This window comes from Sciurus carolinensis, chromosome 4 (assembly GCF_902686445.1).
Source record: "Sciurus carolinensis chromosome 4, mSciCar1.2, whole genome shotgun sequence".
Taxonomy (NCBI): Eukaryota; Metazoa; Chordata; class Mammalia; order Rodentia; family Sciuridae; genus Sciurus; species Sciurus carolinensis.
Genome location: NC_062216.1, coordinates 123,581,728 through 123,601,628, shown reverse-complemented (window position 1 = coordinate 123,601,628; position 19,901 = coordinate 123,581,728). Strand labels below are relative to the sequence as shown.

General features: G+C 35.9%; 1 protein-coding gene across 2 annotated transcripts in view; it reads right to left on the bottom strand.

Moving 5' to 3' along the window:
* The window catches only part of Srgap1 (SLIT-ROBO Rho GTPase activating protein 1), a 278,191-nt gene that overhangs the window by 16,826 nt on the left and 241,464 nt on the right, over positions 1 to 19,901 (bottom strand). For both annotated transcript variants that reach the window (XM_047549489.1, XM_047549491.1), the window contains exons 16-18: positions 12,460 to 12,565; positions 9,370 to 9,594; positions 6,254 to 6,333 (exon numbers count right to left, since the gene is read on the bottom strand). In XM_047549489.1, the coding sequence (XP_047405445.1) occupies positions 6,254 to 6,333; positions 9,370 to 9,594; positions 12,460 to 12,565 (411 nt within the window). The remainder of the gene's footprint in view (positions 1 to 6,253; positions 6,334 to 9,369; positions 9,595 to 12,459; positions 12,566 to 19,901) is intronic.

Here is a 19,901-nt window from a genome sequence, read left to right as displayed (position 1 = left end):
CTACAAAGAACACACCAGAAGATGGAGAGGGACAGGGTTGTTAGGAAGGTCTTAAACAGGATCTGAAAGCTCTATAGGAGACTTTAGAAATAAGTAGGTTACTTTCATATCCAGACCCAACAGGGTAATAAACAAATGGTCAAGGCGGGAAGAAATACGGGCAGTTAAACAGAAAAAGAAAAACCTTCCGTAGCTGTCATCAGTTTTCATGCTCAGAAAAAACCAGAACACTAGATCTTAATTTCCATAGCTTTTTACTTGAGATATAATGACAGTCTAATAAAAATAGTTTAACTTTGCGGTATCATGTATGAAATCTCTCCTTTGTTGGAATATCCTCCACAGTTGCTCCAATATTTATTTTTGACACTGAAGGAGTTTCCTTGTAATATGTTAAGACCATTTATAACCTGGAAAAATCACCATTCCAGAAAACACTAGGAAGTTTATGCTTTGTTAGCTTAGTTTTAAAAAGTCAAGTAAAATCATCACAATAAATACTATTTGAATACGTTCACTTTCCTGATGGGCTTTTTTGGTACTATCAGTTTTTCAAACTACCATCAAATGTAATGACAACTTTTTCTTCTACATCAGTAAACAATTCTGGATCTTAATTATGAACCAAGCAGACTGCCCTCCACCCAAATTAAAAGATCAGATTCAAAAATTATATCTTCTAGAGATTAAAAGATATTCAAGGGAAAAACAGTTTATTACAAAAGTCAAAATTCAAAACTTTGCATGCTGTATAATTCCACTTATATAGCATTCTTTGACTGACTTAAGAGAATAGGTTCATGGTTGCCAGTGGTGGGGGAAGTGATGGCAGAGGTAGTAGTGGCTATAAAGGGGAATAGGAGGAATTCTAGAAATGGAACTCTTCATCTTGACTATGACTGTGGTCTGTACATGCGGTAGAACTGTACAGAACTAAGTAAACATGCAAATAAGTGCAGGTAAATCTGGGGAAATGTGAATATGGTGAATGTATTATATACTATATATAAATTTGTGTATATATATATATATATATATATATATATATATATATATTATATATCCGGGTGGTTGGTGATATCACACAATACTTAGGTAGGTATTGCCACTTAGGGAAACTGAGAGAAGATACAGGGGACCTCTCTATATCATTACTTTGAAAAATTTTTTATTTGTTCTTTTCAGATATACATGACAATAGAGTGTATTTTGACATATTACACATATGTGAAGTATAAATTCCCATTCTTGTGGCTGTACATGATGTGGAGTTACACTGGTCGTGCATTCATATATAAACATAGGAAAGTTATGTCCAATTCATTCTACTGTCTTTCCTAGTCCCCACTCCTTTCCCTTCATTCCCCTTTGTCTAATCCAATGAACTCGTATTCTTCCCCTCCCCACCCTCCCTTGTTATGTGTTAGCATCCACATAGGATGTTATATGTTAGTATCCTTTGGTTTTTTTTTTTTTTTTTTTTTTGGATTGGCTTATTTCACTTAGTTTGATAGTCTCCAGTTCCATCTGTTTACCAGCAAAGGTCATAATTTCATTTTTCTTTATGGCTGAGTAATATTCCATTGTATACATATACCTCTGGATCATTTCTTACAACTGCATACAAATCTATAATGCCTTTTAAAAGTTAAAAATAAAGCTTGAAATCTGAGCCTAAAATTGAAATTCAGGTCTGATCTGTGATCAAATATTGAAGATAAATAAGGGTACAAACTAAACCACTATATGAGAGGTGCTTTTTGTAATTTAACTTATTGCAAAAAGGTCCTTAATTCAAGGCCTTATGATCTTTTCTCTTCTCATTCCTATTATCAATACAGGTGAATAAACTTCTAATCAATCTAAGAAGAAATTAAAAGGACCAAGGCAAGGGATATGTGCTTATAGAAAATATTTACACAATAAACAATACCTCATTTGCATGTATTAATTACAAAATACTCTAGAATATGTATGTACATAACAGATAGAACCTACCTGTCAAAAATCCTTCAGGAAATTGTTTTCTATTTTCTTCGGTAACAAATCATCCCATCTAAGAGTTTATTCTTCCCAAAGTTTACTGCAATACCTTAAATATCTATTATGTTTGTATGTAATTACTGAATGAGCAATTTTTGGATAGACAGCTAGGCTTCTTCTTTACTTGATAAACTCAAAGTTCTCTGAGATACATAAGGTAAAAGCATAAAGATCAATGTAAACACTGAAAAAGTATAGGCTTCATCTTATATGAAGGGTCTCGATAAATTTCAGCAAAACATTTTAAAAATGAAAAATACACCATTTTTTTTGCTAGTGGACAATGTTTGAGGTAAGTAGTATTTCATACCTCAGTACCACAACACTCTGATTTACATGTAAAATAATAATTTTTAAAACAACAATTGAAGTCTTTTAGCAATTGAATATAACTTTCAACTCATAAGGTAATAGTCTGGTGTTCCTTCCTAAAATCATATTTTATTAAAACTATATGAATGACAGTTTCATTAAATACTACAAGTCTGCTTCTTAGAGGAGGGGAGATAACTTTACATTTAAAAGGAATGACTTTATAGTTTGTTCTAAACTTGCAGATAAAGAATCAATTCTGGTTGAGATAACAGAGCAAAACTTGTTCTTTAGTTCTCCCGAAAAGTAAAAATAGACATAGATGAATGAAAAATGCTAATTTATTAAAAATAACCTCATGACGTATAAGTTTGGAAGTTCCTGTATGAACACACCCATTTTACTAAAAAAATTAGAAAATACTAGCACATGACATGATATATAATCTACATATATTATGTCCAAGAGAAAAAAGAGAACCATTAATGTGTCATGGTTAACTTTATATTTAATGTCATTCAATCATATACTGTTAATGCTGACCAAGAGCTATTTAATACAATTTAACATAAATATGTATATATATAATACATTTTATAATAATTTCATAATCATTATTTCCATGATCATCATCTCTTCTTTTTATTATTTTTTTGAAACAGCTAGCAACAGAATGATCAGACTCAGCTTATTTTACTGAAATGTGGCTAGGTTATGAAAGAATGACCAAATGAATAAAAAATGTTGTATTGGTAATCCTGGTACATCAACTAGTAATTCTGAGCAATTTCATTATTTTGACTCTTTCTACTCCCCTGAGAACCATTTCACAGTCAAGTATCAATCAATAAGCTATTTACACACCTCTTAGTCTAGGCATTGCATGGCAAATCAATCTCAGGGCATGGTGCACATGCCCTTTTCCTAAGGAGAGCTTCACAGTCTTTTAATGTCCTGCAGAGACTGCATAGGATGCTGTTACCACTGATATCAATAACAATAATAGTAAGGGTATAACATGATCATTTAGTTTTCCTGCTTGGCTACTGTAATTTTGTGGAAAGAGGAAGAAAATTCAGCAGTGCCGTTAGATAGTGCTTGACTACCTGGTACTATCAAATCTTGTATTTCCATGTCTCATTGTTTTACATAAAACATTATTACATCATACTTTCTGTTGGGGACTTTATTAGCCCTGACACTTTTCCTCTTTGATCTGCTGCCTACTGCCCTTGCAGAGGATGGTTTAGTTCTGTGATAGCCTGTCTTTGAAAAACAAATGCTGCTCTCTCTGGAGATACTATTACAGAGTTACCCGACAATTGAAAACGTAATCAATATTCTAGTTAATATAGTTACAGGATCTTGGAGGTTGGCTGTGGGCGAGAATATCTGTCCTTGTAAGCAATGCTTTTCTTTTGGCAAAATCAGGTGAATGTGATCAAAACGATATCTACACAGAGCACTCAATGCAGCTTCTCTTAAGTCATGAGGTAAGAATGATTGACAGATGGCATGGTGGTGAGACTAACATTTGGGAATAGAGATGGGTGGGGCTTTGTCTTGGCTTTTCCTTTCATTGGAGAAAGCAAGGAAACAGAAATCCGCAGAGAAAAAGGAATGAACCATATAGAGAAACAAAGAAACCCATAATAGAAAGGAGGGTGCGGAAGAAGGACTCAGAGATTTTCAAAAGCAACATCATAGAAACAGAAACTCTCATTTTAAAGAATGTCTTCTAACTTTAATTCAGAAAACATAAAATTATTTTGCTTTTAAAGACACAAGGAGTTGGTTTTTTTTTTTTAAGCAGAGAGTAAGACACTACAGACCCTAACTGCCCTCTAGCTAAAATCAACTGAAAATGCTATATTTAAAAAACCAAAACTTTGTAATTGCATTAATAAGCTACAATGACAGGAAAGAATACTAAAGACCAAAAATTCAATAAAAATGGGAACCCAGAGAGGTAAATAGAACATTAGAATATATGAGTCAGATTTTGGCATTGAGGGTATTTTTCTAGTCTAGTTAATTTAAGCTTTTGTTTTTTCATAGGAGACCAAGTTGAGCCTGCTTAGCATGAGGCATCTAAGCATCCTCCTTTCCCACCAAAAGAATCAAATTCTTGGTGTTCCAGAGAACCTCACTGTAATGTTCTAGAAGTTTCCATAATACATTTAGTTCTTCTAGAACTTTTAGTTTTAGAACTCTCCCAGCCACCCCACTTCCTAAGCAAATAATCTGTCTCAAACCTTGGAATACATCATCTCTGAGAATACCAGTCACATTCAAGCCCTCAAACAGGTCTGCAATTTAGATTCACAATACCTGGGTGATCTGGAAAACCTCAAACTAAAAATGATGGTGTCCCAGGCTGGTTGTGCCCAAGGTAGAAGTAAATGAAAACCCTCTCTGGTGGAACCTATCTTCAAATGAGCCTAATACGTAAAAAAATTTACAAAATTTACAAAATAAGACCCAATGAGTAAGAGCCAACAAAAATCCAGGAATATATATTAGAATTATGAGACACATAAAGAGAAACAATGGAAAGGATTAATATTATGAGCAAAAATCAAGAGATTGTTAAAAATGGCCAAACAGTATATAGAACATATAGAATTAAAAATAAATAATAAAAGTAAAAATTCACTTGATGATTTTGAAACAGATATAGAAGGAAGAAAAGAATTTGTGTGTATAGCTGAAGAGGTACTAAGAGAAGAGAGATAGTTTATATGTCAATATTAAAAATTAAAAAATGAAGTACTGAAAATATGAAGTATTAAACTTAAAAAGGTAGAAAAGTTAAAAAAAAATCTCTACAGAAAGTCTAAAGTTTCTTTTTTTTTTTTATGGACACAATATCTTTACTCATTTATTTTTATGTGGTGCTGAGGATTAAACCCAGTGCCTTACACATGCAAGGCAAGTGCTCTACCACTGAGCTACAGTCCTGGTACCAGAAAGTCTAAAGTTATTTGGGAGACATTTAATAACTGGAAACATGTTCATGGACTGGAAGGCTGAATATGGTAAAGATATCAGTTCTCTTCATGTTAATATATATAAAATCAGTACAACTGCAATCAAAGCCCTAACAGGTTTTCAGGGATTTTTAAAATTGCTTTTTACGAACTTGAAAAGCTGAGTCTAAAATTTAAGTGGAATTACAAAGGGGCAAGAATGGTAATGAAGGAAAAAGTCAGAGATCCTACCTTGCTAACTATTCAGATTTATTAAAAGGTATCAAATGATGTAGGGACAGACAGGTAGAACAGGGGAAAAGAACACTGGTGGTTCTAGGAGTTGAGGGGAGAGAAAGTCAGGAGTTACTAATCAACAGAAATAAAGTTTCACTAAGGTAAGGTGAAGAAGTTCTAGAGATCTGCTGAATAAAACTGGACAACAACAATGTATGGTACATGTAAATTTTTTTGAACAGGGCAGAGCTCATGTTATGTGTTCTTATCACAATAAAATAAGAGACTATAGGAGAATTATCTTCATTATCTTAGGGTACAGAAGGATTTCTTAAAGATAACACATAGTGAAATAACCATGAGGGAAAAGACTGATAAATTCACCAGCTTTAAAATTAAGAACCTCTGTGTAGCAAAAGGCAGAAGAAGCATATGAAAAAAATAAGCTTCAGAACAGAAGATTTTTTGCAAAGTCACCCATCAAGGGCCACAAGAACACTTACACAGAGGATCCAGACCCACAGAGAACTCTTCCACATTAAATAAGGAAAATGCAAAATCAACCCCCCCCACCACACCGCAAACTAAAGCCAAACTAAACCAAACCAAAGAAGCCTGGGGCACCCAATTGTTTTTTAAAAAAAAGTACAGAAAAACTGGTTTTATAGTAGCATGAGCACAACAGGGCATACCATCTTCGCTGGTGTGGGGCTCTGTACCAGCATCCTGGTCCACTTCCTCCAATGTACCATGCTCACTGTATGGGCTGTCACTGTGGAGCAGAAATAGGAATTCATGTGAAACAAAAGTGGGGAGAATTTTAAAAAATGAGTAACTGCTGCTTCAAGGAAAAATATGACTTTTAATGGCAAAGAATTTACTGGATTGGGTAGAGGTGAGTGAAGGGAGGGGAGGGGATATGGGGATGGGAAGGATACTAGAATGAATCGGACATTATTACCCCATGTACATATATAACTATATGACTGGTGGGATTCTATATTGTATATAGCCAGGACAATGAGAAATTATACTCCATTATATATGCTGTTTCAAAGTGCATCCTATTATCATGTATAACTAATTTAAAAAATTTAAAAATTCAAAACAAAACAAAACAAAAAATTTTACTGGATAATCTGTCAGTGGAATACTAGAGCTTCCATTGATTATCTGATTCTATGGTGATATCTATCCATTCATCCACATTTATCTTTGACTAGATTATTTTACAATTCTATTAAGACAGAAGCTATAGAAAACTGATGATATTACAAATAACTCTTATCCAAAGAAAGCAAATTAGTTGAATTCAGGCAGAAGCTGTTTGATTATTGCCCCACAGATAGGCCTGTATTTGCAAATTCAATTCTTTGTTTTACTACATATAAATTGATGACTCTTTGACTTCTTCTTTGAACTAACTATAGCATCTTTCTCATCATTTCTCGACATGTGTTAAACTATATAAGAATTATTATTTTTATCCTCTTTTAGAACTTATCCTTTAACACTACCACTACCTTTCCTCAAATATAAGCTGATAGGTAAAAATGCATTGGTCACAAATACAAAACTGATGTAACTGTGAAATCCCATTTATTTGCTGATGTTGGGGGACAAGGATAACTATTGTATTATTGATTTTCTGTTTAAAATGAACAATGCCCTAGACAACACTATGTATAAGCAAAAGGACATACTCAAGTCCACATTACTGGCTGCAAGGTTATAATACAGGCTTTACCCAGTTTGGAAAAGCAGTGACCACAAAATGTCCTAGTTTACAACACATCAAATACTATTGACCTTATCTCTGCATACTTGGTCTTTGAAAAAATGAGTAAGATAGCAGAGCTTACTGATACAGCCCAAATATCTGGGAATGCTAAATATGCCTTTGACACTGACTTTAAAACAAAGATGATTCTGAAAATAAAATCATATATCTCAGCAGGGCTGAGTTTTATTCATTTACTTTGCCAGAGCCAAGCTTTAGTCAGGTACCTTGCACATAATAAGTACTCAAGTGAATATTACTAAATTGAATTTCATGTGTAAAATTGCTGGATACACTACAGAACTGGAATTTAGCATGGTTTGTGGCTAATTTAGGAAGCAATACGTCTGGAAATAACACCCAGTTTTCTTAACAGTCATACTATCTTTCAAGTAAAAATGCTTCCAGTTATTTTTGATCTTTCAGCTATGGATTCCACTTTTACTTAATCCTCTGCAAGGAAAGGGGAAACACAGTGTCCTAAGAATGGTCCAGAATGAAGAATTTAGACAAGTTTATTTCCAGCTGCTGCTGAGTCCTAGCTGCTCAGACAGTTCTTGAAGGAGGCTGCTATGTGGAAAGACTTCAGTGGGCTTTGGAATCAGATGTACCTGGTGCTATGATTTGAGTGTGTCCCCCAAAGTTCATGTGTTGGAAACAATCCCCAAATTCACATGTTGATGGTGTTTGTAGAAGGGGCCTATGGAAAGTAGTTAGGGTTCATGAGGTGATGGGAGGGCATGATGGAATTAGTGGCTTTACAAGAAGAGGAAGAGAGAACTGATCACACCTACTCCTTTGCTTCTGTCATTGATGCCTTCCACCATGTGCAGCAAGAAGGCCCTTAACAGATACCAGGATCTTGATGTTAGATTTTCCAGTCTCCAGAACTGTGAGAAGTAAATTTCTTTTCTTTATAAGTTACCCAATCTGTGGCATTCTGTTACAGCAGCAGAATGGACTAGGACAGCTGGATTCTTCCAGTTACTGCTTATCACTGGGCAGGCTTACTAGCCTCTCTAAGTTAACATGGTAGAATGTTTATGATAAATACAAGAGATCATGTACACTGAGTAACTGGCATATAACAGGGGTTCAAGGAATATAATTTAATATAATTTCTCAGAAACTTGTTAAAACTCACATTTCAAGTATCAAATAGCACAAACATTTCAGGGTTTCTTACCTTTGGGATTATTCAATTGACTATACTTTCTCCATATCTATACTTTACTAGGGGGTGCTTATACTGTCATATTAAAATTTTTTATTCCCCAAATATATGAATATAATAAATTTAACCTTTATTACTATAATTGATTAGAATAATATTTATTAGTAAGGGTGAAAGTGAAAATAAGAATAAATATCCACTTCATTGACAAAGCCCCTTTAAAATGAGTCTAAAATATGTTATATGGAATCTAAAATACATGATTAAGAATAAAAAATGTGCCAGATGCAGTGGAGAACAGCTATAATTCCAGAGGCTTGGGAGGTTGAGGCAGAAGGATCAAAAGTTCAAAGCCAGTAACTTAGTGAGGGCTTGTCTCTAATAAAATACAAAAAAGGGGTGGGGATGTGGTTCAGTGGTTAAGTGTGCTCCTGGGTTCCATCCCTGGTACCAAAAAAAAAAAAAAAAAAAAAAAAAAAGAAAAATGTAATCTGCTAATTTAATCAGTCATCTTTCTGGACTTAATGTAATAATAAAAATTAATAAAGTTCTCTATAGCATCAAAACCTTTATTATTTACAAAATTCACAAGAATAAGGTAGGTTTATCTAAGAAAATGTAAGATTTGGGGAAAAGAGAGGGATGACTATGAATTTCCCTAGTAAAAAGCCAGTGTTGCTGTGGATTTTGGTAGACTAACATTGTGAATGTTACTGCTACTGCTTCTTCCTTTTCTTTTCCCTTTTTAAAATTGGTGATTTATAGGCAATTCATTTACCTAATTCAGATGATCGATATCTATACTTTTTTCCTTTTTTTTTTTGGTGGGGAAAGACTAAAATGCTTGGACTTACCAGTAGTCATCTCCAGCCATACATTTCTCATAAACAGGGCCATCCAGTTCTTTAGTGTCTGGGAATATAGTCTCATGGTGGATGATGATGGTCTTGATGATTTCATTCACATGAGCCTGGCAAGACACTTGATCCTGTATTTCTGGGACGGGCATCAATGTTGGGCCAAAGCAAATGGCCAGGTTGTAAGGGTCCATCATGTTCTCATCGCTATACTGTGAAAGACTGAAGGAAAGCAAGAAAGAAGTTGTAAAGTAACAAGGGGAAGAAAGAAAACAGGGATCTAAAATATTTTACTTGGGTTTTGTTATCGGAATAAAATGAAAAAAAAAAAAGAATAAAATGATATTTCAACTGACTTAAAGTTGACTCACTGAACTCTAAGGAAAGTAAAATGAGGTATGATCTTCTACTAGGTAAAAACTGGGAGGGGAAAATTTACTTAATTTTAAGTGGTGTTTTTCCACATCATAAGAGAGTTTTGTATAGTATTCACTTCAATGGCGACCAGAATCGAGTCCATGAGTTTTATTTGTAAGTACATGGTCAGGCTCTGAATGCTGTTAAAGTAAATTTGGGAGAGACAGTACGGTATCCATAAAACTTTATGTATGCCTTGAAATTTGCCTTCACACCACTTAAAAATACCTCAGATTTCAGTTTTCTTCTATAAACCTTGAGGAAAGCCTAGTAGAAAACAAAGTCCCTTTTCTTTGTAACTACCGAAAGGAAACAAATAACTCCAGGCTTTCAAATCTGCTGTTGGCTAAGTCTACCAACACTAACTGACAACCAGTGTCACAAAAACACTGACGTGCCAGAAAAGGGGAACAGAATCCTTGATTCTCTCATTCCATGGGAGGGGGCAAACTTTGGGGAAATTTCCGGTGTTCAGTACCAATTTATAAACAAAATCCAATGGACATTTATGAAATACTTTTTACAGGCAGGTCAAAATACGCCAGCTCTTTAACACCATGCCTCTAATCCACGGGCAAGATGCTGTTCTAGGGAGAGTTTTGAGATGCTCTCTCTCAGTATATAGAATGTCAACCTTGAAAGGAAATGTAAAATCCAGGTGAACAGATGACAGATGGGAGGAGAAAAAGGAGACTCAACTACCTTTGTGAGATGATGACAGACACAAAGAAACGGAGACACCACCTGACACGATACTTTACCCTTTCTCGGAAATAAGATAGTCTAGAAAGTAGAAAATACAAAGGCATAATTTCCATAGCTAACATATGTCTTTCCCTTCTGCCATTTCTCAAACATTCAATCTTACAAAAAGTTCACAGTAACAGAGCAAATGATCATGTTACACACCATCTTAAAAACGGGGGCAGGATGGAGAGGTGAGATTCAGAACAAGAATGGTCTAATTTTCAAGAGACACACTTGAGCTCAGCAGGGAGACTCATACTTAATCTTTCTTTTAGTGCTGGCTGGAAGAGAAAAATCTGATATAAAGAAATGCTATTTTCAAGTTTTGATTTTACAGTGAAAAAGAATGGCTAATCTTTCTTTTTGTTGCTTTTTTTTCTTTTTTGATTCTTTGCAGTGGTGGATATTGAACCCAGGGTCTTCCACATACTAGGCAAGCATCCTAGCACTGAGTTAAACCCCTACCCTACAATCTCTTTTTCCCTTCTTCCTGTTCCAAGCATCCTACCCTAGACCCTGGACCCCTGTTTCCACAGGAAGGCAGGTTCAGGAAGCCAGGAACAACTGCAGGGAGAATCACTACAAGCAATGCCAGCTGATTGACCCCTGCTGCAATTGTCTTTCTGGTGAGACTCATGATGCGTTAGATTCAGGTTTTGAGAACTTTCTTAACTAACAGACTGCTTTCCTAGTTCATTGTGGCTCATTGGTTCACAGGGAAATTTGGTAGGAACAGCATGGGGAGGGCCAGCAGTAATGTAGGGCAGGCCATCCTGGGGGTACAGGTGAGGGGGCGTACAACATATGCAATTAAAAGTAAAGAAGGCAAGGCCCCGGGTTTTTACAGCTGCCTGGGTGACTAGGCTTATTTAAAGGTTAAATGGAGAGCCTCTACCTAACCTAAATATAGTTGTTTGCATCTCTCTGAATACCATTAATTTCCAGGAGTGACTTTTTTTTTTAGTAGTGACTTCTGTACATGGGTTCTATGTCATTTGGGAATGTTCTAGGCACGATAGGGTCAGCAGTAGAGCCCCCTTCTGTTTGGTTCCCTGTCAGCATTGTATGGAATTTGGTTCTTGGGGTCAACCTGAGTGGGTGTGATTTCAGGACTAGTCAGTAGGGTTGTAGAACATCTCGATGGCTTTTGAGGATGCAAAACCTCCAGTGAAATAGAGATGAGAAAATATCCTAATTTTAGGAAGGGAGAATGCATGCCAGCTTACTCAACATGTTGACTCCCCCTGGATTTCTTTATTTCCAACTGCTTCAATGAAATGCTGCACAGCAAGGGGGCTCTTCAATAGAACTCCTGGAAGATATTCTTATAATGGAGCCTATACATCAGGAAATAACAACTGAAAATCAAGTTGCCTAAATTAAGAGTAAAGTTTCTCTGACAATTGTGCAGAGACTTTTAAGATTTGTTACATTACTTTAGAGAATATTTTAGAAATATTTTTCTTCTTGACAAGGTCTTATTATAGTGCATTTGCAGAAATTCTTCTTTGGTTCTATGTATAAGTCTCATCTATGATTTTCTTATATCTTTGACTATGACATTAAAAAATCACAGAAACTTTCTGGAATGAGCAGGCAGTTTACATCATTTTGACAAAAAAAATACCAGTTTTGGGTGGAGGTTGAAAAAACATACATTTCACTAGAAGTTTTTTTTTTTTTTTTTTTTTTTTTTTTAGTAGTGTTTGGATATTTTTGCATTAGTTTTTGGATCTGAGGTAGATTTTTCATCTGTCTATCACACAAAGACTTTGATCTGTTGAGAAAAATGTACCTTCAGTCTATAGTCAATCATTTTCTCTTCTACTCTGCTGATAAATGGAACCCAACGTACATTTTATAGGATTCAGGAACACATACAGAATTCAGATGGGCATTTTGACAGAGCATTAGGGTACTTACTGATTGAGGAAGGCAAAGAGGTACCTCATCACTATAAGGACCGACCTGGGCAAGGTCAGGAGGAGTTTGCGGATGTGAAGCGCCCTCTCATAGAGATTATCTATTCCTACAGACAGAAGATGACATGGTCAGGCTCCTTTAACTTCCACATTTAAAGCAGATCATTGTAGTTCACATGTGAACATAAACAGTACCTTGCCCTTGGGAAGATGCGATCATAACCAATACCGTGAAAAAATGACCAGTTTGGGTGTGCCACTGTTTTTGAGGGTGTTTTCTCTCACCCATTGCTGTTTGATTGCTGTGGCCTTAGTCTTGAGGAGTTTAGAGTCTTCTAGGTTTAAAAATAATCTTCCCCCTTGTTGCTAATTTAAAATTTTGCATCTCACATGATTTCAACTCCTTTTTGCTGAAGTTTTATTGTGGGGGCATCATAATACTCTCCTCAGTTTCCCTTTTCCATTCCTCTTTAGCCTGTGGTGTTTAGCCTTGACTTGGGTTCACTTGGGGAGATTTAAAAATGCTGATGCCTGGGATTCTTTTATGCAGCCAAGGTTGAAAACTGTTGCCTTAATTACTCATGCCAAGCTGATTTTCCTGGAATTCTGAGTGCTGACTCCAGCTGCTTTCTACTTATTATCAAATGGGGTCATTTTATTTGTTCCTTTGCATGGCTGAAAAGGTACGAAAATGTATTAAGAATATTCTTACCTAACCACAAGTAAGTTTGCAAAATAGCAAATAATGTATCAGGATTCCTGGGAAAGAACACTTCCATTTCTGTCTTTAAGTATTCCATGTTTGGAATTGTAGGTCTGTCATCTCACAGAAAATATAATTTCAGAAGCTCTTTAACCAGAATTTAAGTAAAATATAATCACACATTAAACATTCCTGTGACATTTTTATTCTGTAAATGTAAACCTCTGATTAAAAATAGCATGACTGTAGTAACTATGAATTGGAAACGTTATATTTGGCCTTTTTATTTGTAAAGTATTTCAGAACAGAAAACCCTCCCACTATGAACAAGACAGGTTAGTGTCACATCTATTGAGGATAAAGTAGTATGCTTAATACACTTTCTAGGCAGTGGTCTTTGTTTTTCTTTCCTGAAAAAGAGGGGGTAAGTTATTAAACTGGGACATAAATTCACTCAGGCCACAAGAACTCAGAAATTGAATTATCAACATTTCCTCCCAATTTAGACCCAGAATGCCAGTAGGATCAAAATATGATGTAGAGTAAGCTGTTTGCCTACCATGACAATCTCCAGGACACTGGGGAACCTACACTGTATACAGAAAAATACCTATGGATGAAGAAATGTGAAAGTCACTGAGAACCATTTTTTACCTATTATTTCATATCAGAATTAACTGGTTAAAAGTTTATTATCTGAAATAGCTGACTTTAAAAAAAAGTATCTGATGGCTGTTGCTGGTTTATATTAAAGAGTGAAAAGATAATTTGGCACACTGGTATCAGTTAACATTGAAATTTAGTAGCATGTGTCCCCTTCTTCATTAGTTAATTGTGTTTGCATTAGTGATTTTATGTTCATGCTTGAAAGCAGTTACAAAGTTTAATATACTCATATAAATATATATCGTAAAGACGAATGATCTCAACAACAGTCTTTTGTTGGCAAAAATCCCTCCTCTTTACTGGCCATATATGAAGGCATACGTGAGGATAAAAAACAAAACAATGCCAAAATGCTTCTGCCCTAAACGCTTCTTGGTATTTTGAGAATTAAGTCTCCTGATTTTCCAAGTTAGTCCTTACTTTAAAGGTAAGGTCAACTACCAGGGACAGGATTTCAGCAGCTAGTTTTTTATAAATTATTTGTTCTTTTTAGTTATACATGGTAGTAGAATGTATTTTGACATATCATACATACTTTCCATTGTATTACTTTCGATGGAGTATTACTTTCCATTCTTGTGGTTGTACATGATGTGGAGTTACACTGGTTGTGTATTCATATAAGAATATAGCAAAGTTATTCATTCTACTGTCTTTCCCATTCACATCTTCCCTCTCTCCCATTCTCCCCTGTCCGATTTGGTGAAACTCCATTCCACCCTCCCCTTGACCCAGTCTATTGTCAGTCAGCATCTGCACATCAGAGAGAACATTCAGCCTTTGACTTTTGAGATTGGCTTATTTCACTTAACATGATAATCTCCAGTTCCATCCATTTATCAGCAAATGCCATAATTTCCTTCTTCTTTATGGTTGAGTAATTTTCCATTGTGTGTATGTACCACATCTTCTTTATCCATTCATCTGTTGAAGGGTACTCAGTTTAGTTCCACAGCTTAGTTTTTGTGAATTGAACTGCTATGAACATTGATGTGGCTGTGTCATTATAGCAAGCTGATTTTAAGTCCTTGGACTTATACTGAGGAGTGGGATAATTGGGTCAAATGGTGGTTCCATTCCAAGTTTTCTGAGGAATCACCATACTGCTTTTCAGAGTGGTTGCACCAATTTGCAGTCCTACCAGCAATGTATGAATGTACCTTTTCCCCCACATCCTTGCCAACATTTATCATTACTTGTATTCTCAATATTGCCATTCTGACTAGTGTAGTTTTAATTTGCATTTCTCTAATTGCTAGTGATGTTGAACATTTTTAAATATATTTGTTGACTATTTGTATATCTTCTTCTGTGAAGTGTCTGTTCAGTTCCTTTGCCCATTTATGATTGGGTTATTTGTTTTTTTGGTGTTAAGCTTTTTGAGTTCTTTGTATATCCTGGAATTAATGCTGTATTAGAGAGGCAGGTGGGAAGGATTTTCTCCCATTCTGTAGGCTCTCTGTTCATGTTCTTGATTGTATCCTTTGCTATGAAGAAGCCTTTTAGTTTGATACAATCCCATTTTTGATTCTTGATTTTACTTCTTGCATTTTAGAAGTCTTGTTGAAGAATTTGGTTCCTAAGCTGACATGATGGAGATATGGGCCTACCTTTTTTTCTAGAAGGCACAGGGTCTCTGGTCTAATGCCTAGGTCCTAGAACCACTTTGAGTTGAGTTTTGTGCAGGGTGAGAGATAGGGGCCTAATTTCATTTTATTACATATGGATTTGCAATTTCCCAGCACCATTTGTTGAATAGGCTATCTTTTCTCCAATAAATGTTTATGGTGCCTTTGTCTAGTATGAGATAACTCTATTTATGTGGGTTTGTTTCTGTGTCTTCTGTTCTGTTCCACTGGTCTTCATGTCTGTTTTGGTGACAATATCATGCCATTTTTGTTACTATAACTCTTTGGCTTAATTTAAGGTCTGGTTTTGTGATGCCTCCTGTTTCACTTTTCTTGATGAGGATTTCTTGGGCTATTCTGGGCCTCTTATTTTTCCAAATGAATTTCATGACTGCATTTTCTATTTTTATGAAGAATGTCATCAAAACCTTAATAGGAACTGAATTAAATATGTGTAGTGCTTTTGGTAGTATGGTCATTTTGACAATACTAATTCTGTCTATCCAAGAGCATGGGAGATATTTCCATCTTCTAAGGTCTTCTTCAATTTCTTTCTGTAGTGTTCTGTAGTCTTTCACCTCTTTTGTTAGATTGGTTCTCAAATTATTTTTATTATTATTTTATTTTCTTTGAGGCTACTGCATATGGGATAGTTTTTCTAATTTCTCTTTCAGTTGATTCATCTCTGATGTATCAGAATGCAATTGATTTATGGGTATTAAATTTATATCCTGCTACCTTCTGAATTCATTTATGATTTCTAGAAATTTTCTGGTGGAGTTTTTTGGGTCTTCTAAATATAATAATGTCATCAGCAAATAGGGATAGTTTGAGTTCTTCTTTTCCTATTTGTATCCCTTTCTTTCTTCTGTCTAATTGCTGTGGCTAGAGTTTCAAGGATGATGTTGAATGCAAGTGGTGAAAAGGGCATCCATGTCTTGTTCCAGTTTTTAGAGGGAATGCTTTCAATTTTTCTCCATTTAGAATGATGTTGACCTTTACTTAGCACAGATAGCTTTTACCGTGTTGAGGTATGTTCCTACTAGCCCTAGTTTTTCTAGTGTTTTAAAAATGAATGGATGCTGTATTTTGTCAAACCAGCAGCTAGTTTGGAGATCCTAGAGTAGAAAAGGATAGGAAAGAATGTAGATGAAACCCCTCCTTCTATATTACTGACTTTTGATATTGTCAAGTCCTGTAAAGGGAAGTAGCTCAGGAGGCCAGGTTGGGACACAGGCATGACCTCTAGCAGCTTTATCCTCACCTCAGGATGCTCTAGTTTTCACTCTCAGTTCTAGCCTTAGTCCTCCTTCCCCTCAAAAGCAGCTTCAAAATTTACATCAACTTCACAGCAGCATTCTTCATAAAAGCCAAAAGATGGAACCAACTCAAATGCTCATGGATGAATGAATGGATAAACATGTGGTAGATACACATACTGGAACATTTTTCAGTCTTAAAAAGGGAGGTCATTTTATACAGGCTACAACATGGATGAACCCTGAGGAAATCTTGCTACGTACAATAAGCCACCCACTAAGGGACAGATATGATGTGATTCCACTCACACGAGGCACCTAGAGAGACAGAAAGGAGAACAGACAGTCTAAGGGCCTGGAGGGAGTGGGCAGATGAGCAGTTAGTATTTTTTTTTAATTTTTTTTTTGTTGTTGTTGTTGTAGGCAATGGACCTTTATTTTCTTTAATTTTATGTGGTGCTGAGAATCGAACCCAGTGCCTTGCATGTGCTAGGCAAGCATTCTGCCACTGAGCCACAACCCTAGCCCAGGAGTTAGTATTTTAATGGGTATAGTTTCTGTTTGGGAAGAAGGACAAGTTCTGAAATATGGATAAAGGTTGTACAATAATGTGCATATAACTGTACACTTAAAAGTGGTAATTTTTTTTTTTTTGTACTGGGGATTGAAGTCAGGGGCACTCAGTCACTGAGCCACATCCCCAGCCCTATTTTATAGTTTTTTTAGAGACAGGGTCTCTCTGAGTTGCTTAGCACCTTCCTTTTGCTGAGGCTGGCTTTGGACTCTTGATCCTCCTGCCTCAGCCTCCCAAGCAGCTAGGATTACAGGCGTGTACCACCGCACCCAGCTAAAAGTGGTACATTTTTTTTGTCACGTATACTTTGCCACAATAAAACAAAAAAGAATTGGGGAGGCTCTGGGATAAGAATGAAAGACAAGTGAAAAGCAACGGGGGTAGAAAAGAACGACACCAAAAAAGACTGAATAAAATGATGTAAGACAAGTATGTATTCTCTACGCCATAGTAAACATATATCCAAGCAAAACAGAATCGCTGGCATGCCTGAAGTAGCAGCAAACCTATCTGTCCCAAAGGCCTCAGTCCTGTGAGAGGCCTAGGCTTCTACCTGGCATTCTGCTCAAACGGCTTGCAGCAAGCATCCTACAGGAGCTCTGCTCTGGTACAAATGACTCATTTACTCTCCTGAGGCCAGTTAGCAGGTCAAAATTTATGATTGCTACTGACACTCTGATTAATGTGCATTCCTTGTGTGCAATTCATGGGCTTCCATAGTTTCCTGCTGGAGGTAAAGATGGATCTTTTCTTCCCCTCCAAAAGGGTGTCAGTGAGGAAAATCTGTATTTTATTTTGATTTCTTTTAAACTGGGCTTTGTTTCCACAATTCAGGATCTCATGTAATTAGGTAAAAGTGGCATTCATCCAATCCTGGTCACAGTGCTCAAAGCTCCTAAGGTTCATTTATGTTCTTTTCCCAGCAGTGCAAGGCTCTCGCATCAGAGGCTCAACTTCCCAGCATGGGGGTGGGACAGCTCCATGAAAGTGCATGTGAGATGCACCACAAAATGCAAGTTACTCCAGAAAACAGCAAAAAATTCAAATGGTCATTATCCTCAAAACACAAATTCTTCTGCAGTACTGTTTGTGAAAGTATTTGTTTGCCAGAAAACAAATAATAAATGACAAGGTGCAAATTTATCCTTAAGAATGTAGACAAAGGAAAAGAAAGTCCTTGGTGGCCACATTTAGAAACTTTTGCAGTGGGCGCACAGGTATTTCAGAGTTCCCTAGCCCGACCTCAGCATTAATGGTGAATTTACCAGTCCTGGGGTGTTTTTAATTTCATTGTAACAACATCAAGGTGTTATGCAATTGCATATAGTAGTGTGTGTGTGTGTGTGTGTGTGTGTGTGTGTGTGAATAAAAAGGAAAGAGAAAAATAGAGGATGTTTTGGTACATTTGGACCTGAGCCTTGTCTTGACAGAAGTCACTAGTTGGTCTCTTAGTTAAGAAATAATTGCTTGGCAGTTCAGAATAGCTGTTATAGAACCAACCTAGGTGCCCTACAACAGATGAATGGATAAAGAAAACTTAGTACATATACATAATAGAATATATGGCCATAAAGGAGAATGAAATTATGGCATTTTCTAGTAAATGGATGGAACTGGAGATTATTATGCTAAGTGAAATAAGCCAATCCCAAAAACCCAACAGCCAAATGTTCTCTCTGATATGCGGATGCAATCTCACAATAGGCTAGGCAGGAGATGGGAGGGAGGTGTAGAGGTTCACCTGGAGGGAATGTGGGGGGGTAGAGAAAAGGGGGATGGGAATGGGAAAGACAGTAGAATGAATCAGACATAACGTCCCTATGTTCACATATGAATATACGACCAGGTACAACTGCAAGAATAGGTTCCTACTTAGAAAAAGTTATACTCCACATATGTATAAAATGTCAAAATACACTCTACTGTTATGTATATCTAAAAAGAACAAATAAAAAGTTTAAAAAAAGAAATAATTGTGTGGATACTCCTACCGTTAACTGATAACAAATTGTCTTCTGTGAATTAAATGATTGCTTTCACTCTTAAATAACGGTACTAGACAACTAAATGTATAAATAATATTTCCTATTTTGCTGAATATCATATTGAGGTGAGTAAAGAAAGTTAGCCTAGGAAGCTTTACCTATTCAGATACTCAACCTAGTAAAGTTTTCTTTTTAAGGATACAAGAAATCCTAAGAACATTATTATAAAGATATCAAACAGAAATTTAGAATTCAGAGAGAAAACCATCAGGTAGGTCAATGAAGCTTTTATAGTAATAATACACATTATAGCACCAGGAAGAGCTCAAAGCCTTTTTTTCAAGGAACAGTCAGAAACAGGCAAAAAGATACAGGCACTGAGAGGGGCACCATGGTATTCTTATGATTACCAAATCATTGGGAACAATCTGGAGGTAAGAGACTAGGAGATCTTTCACATTAAAAAAAAATTATATGGCCACAAAACTACATTTAGAAAAATACATATTGATATGATAAAATGTTAATAACAACATTAAGTTTAATGGCTTTTTGAAGAGCCTTTATGACATAATTTTATTTACAACAGCTTTATTGAGATATAACCCATATGCCATATCATTAACCC